We start from the raw sequence: 3637 nt of genomic DNA, 5'->3' as shown, positions 1-3637 counted from the left end.
CTCGCTCATTCACACTGATGACCTTCTCCGCTCCGTATTCGTGTCCAATAACATTCGTTGCAATCACACGCTCCTGTCCCCTTATGACCTGCCCGACAGTACTGGAGAGCCGGCTGCCAGCGCCAACGGTATAGTTGGTCCCACTAGTGTTGGTCTGGTAGGTGGCCTGGCCGGCGTAGGTCTGCTGTCCCGTGTACACGCGCTGCTCCCCAGAGTATGCGTGCTGGCTGCCAGAGAGCGTATAGGCCTGCTCAGTGTTTGAGGGGTAGGACATATGGTTCGCATAGGCCTGTTGGCTTCCAGTGGTAGCATAGGTCGCCTGTTGACCACCCGCAGCGTAGGTCTGCTGACCTCCTCCCGTGCCAGCATAGGCCTGCTGCCCTCCAACATAGGCCTGCTGCCCTCCAACATAGGCCTGCTGCCCTCCAACGTAGGCCTGCTGCCCTCCAGCATATGCCTGGCTGGCGTAGGTGGCTCCTGCAACCCCGCCCGCGTATGACCCGTGCATCACAGACCCTGAAAAAGAGTAGTCGGCACCAGCCTGCCCAGCAGGCACGAGATTGCCCTGGGAGTCATAGGTCTGAGATAGGCCGGACGACTCTGCGGTTCGAGTGTTCTCGTAGGTGGTTCCGGGGCCACTATGGTAGGACATAGTACTCGTGGCCATAGGTCCAGTGTGGTACGACGTGGTACTCTGCGTAACCATGGGTCCAGACCTCCACTCGGATGTGGTGACCTCGGTACCATCCTCGGCCGTGAACTTCTGCTCAGTGAACTGGCCTGGTGTCATGTCAGAAGTCATCATATGTCGTTGAATATATGCTAATAATAACACGTCATTTCGACAGGGTATGTATGTGGGGCACAACAATAAGGTCAAGGCTGCTTTACAGTTGGACAATGCAATTCAAATTTTTCAAAACGACGTTTACTGGGCATAGTACTGATACTCAGGGACGCCAGTGAGCACAGGTTGGGCATACACAGGAGTGTCCTGGAAGGGCTGTACGCTGAGTCGACCAGCGTGGTCGGCATGTAATCTTCCTTGTTCCCACGCAGCAGTGAGAGCGCCCTGCATGTCTGCATTTTGAGCGTGGTAGATGGCATCGGACTGGCGAATGTCTTCCGCCAGATTCTCGAGCAGGCATAAGGACACGGGTGCTGAGGCCTCCAAAGCTTGCAGTGTTGCTCCAAAGCTCTGGATACTCGCGGCCATTTCGGGACTGCAAATCTCAGCAGCGACAGGGACCTCAATGAATCGGGGAAGGTAGACGGGGTACCGGACCTTACGGTACTTGGGCTTGAACTGGGGGAGCTTGTACTCAAACGTGGTGATGGCCTCCACAGGGACGGGAAGCTTTCTGTGGACATCCTCAGCGACCTCAACGGTTACGTATTCCGGAACAGGCTTGTCGACGTACTGAGGTATGGGGACGTGCCTAACAACTTCCTCGATACGAACCTCAGGAACCTCAACAATACGCTCGACAGGAATGTCTCTGTACTGAATCTCAGGAATCTCTACGATCTTCTCTTGAGTGACGATCTTAGGGACTTCCACAATGTTCTCCCTAATCTCGATCTTGGGGACGTGAACAATCCTCTCCTGGATGTGGACCTCAGGAACCTCAATAACCTTCTCGACAATCTCGATTTCAGGAACCTCGACAATCTTCTCAACGATGATTGGCTTGGCGACCTCAATGATTCTCTCCTGCACAACGGCTTCCTCCTCGATGATCTCCTCATGAATTATCTTCTCAGGGATTACAATGACCTTCTCAATGATTTCCTCTCTGATGATCTTCTTAGGCACTCGCATCGTCGACTCAACGACGCGCTCATTCATCACATGCGTCCTGCTCTCGTCGACTCGCTCATTCACACTGATGACCTTCTCCGCTCCGTATTCGTGTCCAATAACATTTGTGGACACGACGCGTTCCTGCCCCCTGATTACTTGACCGTGCTGGCCGCTGTAAGTAGTGCCGTAGGTGGTCGTGACGCTGGGCGCTTGACAGGAACCTGCAGTAGTGTACCTCGCACCGGCAACTTCACCGGTATGCTGAACAGAAGCCTGACGGGCGTACCCTTGGTTGTAGACCTGCGGACCAGTAGTGTACACTTGCTGGCTGTAGGTCGGCTGACCAGTGATCTGCGTGTACGCTTGTTGGCTATAGACCTGTTGAGTGGGCGCGTTGGCGGCGTAAACTCTTTCATTGGTATGATGTTGAGTTGAAACTTGTGCGTAAGCGGCGGTCTGCTGACCATTGGTGAAATAGGTTTCCTGGCCGTTGTGGAAGCTGGGCTGGTAGTACCCCTCAGGTGTCTCGGAAACCGGCTCGAAGGACACTTGACGTTGCTCGCCAGCTTGGTTTTGCTGCCAGATAGCTGCTTCTTGGGACATTCCACTTAAATTTTGCTATATTTGGTCGATATGTGTCAGCTGACAGTAGACAGTAGCTGAACACACAGTAAGTGGTACAGTGAAGTTAACGAGAGGCGACGAATTCGGCGGTATCCACGTTAAAACCAACCTCTGAACATCGCTTGAATGCCAGTTTCTTCGGCAGGAGACCCCGTTTCCGAGCTCCCCGTCTTGCTCGAACCTGTCTTGCTTCCTTCATCAGCAGATTTGTCGCCGACTTGACTTGACTTTGACTTTTTCACTTTCTTAATCTTCTTCACTTTCTTCGTTGGCGTTGGCTCGTCGTGCCAACGCAGTTTCCGTTTGGACTCCGTGGACTGTGCGTCGGAACTCGTCTTCTTCACTTTTCTCGAGCCTTCTGATGAAGTCTGCCGTGTACTCTTCACCTTTTTCACCTTGCGTTTTGCCTGCAATGCCTTCGGCGTCGACGTCGCATCTGAACCTTTCTTCTGAGTGGACATTAGCGAAGTGGAAGCACTATCGCCTTTAAGTTTTTTCACCTTCTTCTTCACCTTTCGCTTCGACCCAGCGGAACTCTGGTCTTCAGATTTCGCAGCTACTGACGCCGAGATGTCGCTGCTCTTGTGGGTTACTAAGGAGGAGGCCAGGTCACGGCTTTTCAGAGTCGACGACTCGACGGACGCCGAAAACATCTGTCCCACGTCCGACCCGCTGCTTCGACTGGCCAACTTCAACCCGTTATAATCCTTCAGGACGGTCTCGTAGTACTGAGCTTCAGACTTCACTCGCCGAGCCCTAACATCGGTTTGTTCCTTGGCTGGTGGCATCTGAGGAGTGGGGGTGGATACACTGTCAACCACAGAGTCTTCGGTTCCGTTGAAGCTGCTCCGATGCTTTAGAAAGTCTTTAAAGAACTCTTTCTGCTGAGGATCGTTGCCTGAGGTATCGACCTGCTTCTTGCGGATGAGTTTGATTTTTTTCACAACCTTTGCCGACTCTGCAGGCTCCGTTACATCTAGTACCGACTCCTCGACGACGGCTTTGGTTGTCTCTTTGGCATGGTCCGCTGGCTCTGGTGCCTTGGGAACAGGTTTCTTTATGAGAGGCTTGGTGAGCGGCTTGGGAGATACCTTTGTTGCAGGCTCACCCGTTACAATGGACTCCTCGACGACGGCTTTGGTTGTCTCTTTGGCATGGTCCGCTGGCTCTGGTGCCTTGGGAACAGGTTTCTTTATGAGAGGCTTGGTG

The 3637-nt window shown here is 53.3% G+C and overlaps 3 protein-coding genes across 5 annotated transcripts; all 3 read right to left on the bottom strand.

Annotated features, from left to right (window-relative positions):
• Positions 1-805, bottom strand: KVP17_000847 (uncharacterized protein; the record flags this gene model as incomplete). Of its 2 annotated transcripts, none has more annotated exons than XM_068515693.1 (1): positions 1-805. In XM_068515693.1, a coding segment is annotated over one exon (805 nt), but the record flags the coding sequence as incomplete, so codon positions are not given. The 2 variants fall into 2 exon arrangements, with proteins under 2 accessions (XP_068376594.1, XP_068376593.1); XM_068515692.1 differs by having other exon boundaries at positions 16-790.
• A 123-nt stretch (positions 806-928) lies between these two features.
• KVP17_000845 (uncharacterized protein) lies at positions 929-2407 on the bottom strand (the record flags this gene model as incomplete). Its single annotated transcript, XM_068515689.1, has 1 exon — positions 929-2407. One exon carries the CDS (start codon positions 2405-2407, stop codon positions 929-931), a length of 1479 nt encoding a protein of 492 aa, XP_068376590.1.
• Positions 2408-2526: 119 nt separating this feature from the next.
• KVP17_000846 (uncharacterized protein) lies at positions 2527-3637 on the bottom strand (the record flags this gene model as incomplete). 2 transcript variants are annotated; one of them, XM_068515690.1, is made up of 1 exon in its annotated part: positions 2527-3637. In XM_068515690.1, a coding segment is annotated over one exon (1111 nt), but the record flags the coding sequence as incomplete, so codon positions are not given. The 2 variants fall into 2 exon arrangements, with proteins under 2 accessions (XP_068376591.1, XP_068376592.1); XM_068515691.1 differs by having other exon boundaries at positions 2527-3603.

The sequence above is a fragment of a genome, assembly GCF_019968985.1.
Source record: "MAG: Porospora cf. gigantea B chromosome Unknown PgB_NODE_2375_length_3637_cov_173.077, whole genome shotgun sequence".
NCBI lineage: Eukaryota > Apicomplexa > Conoidasida > Eugregarinorida > Porosporidae > Porospora > Porospora cf. gigantea B.
Note: the sequence above shows the minus strand (reverse complement) of the source record. Positions and strands in the feature narration are given on the sequence as shown.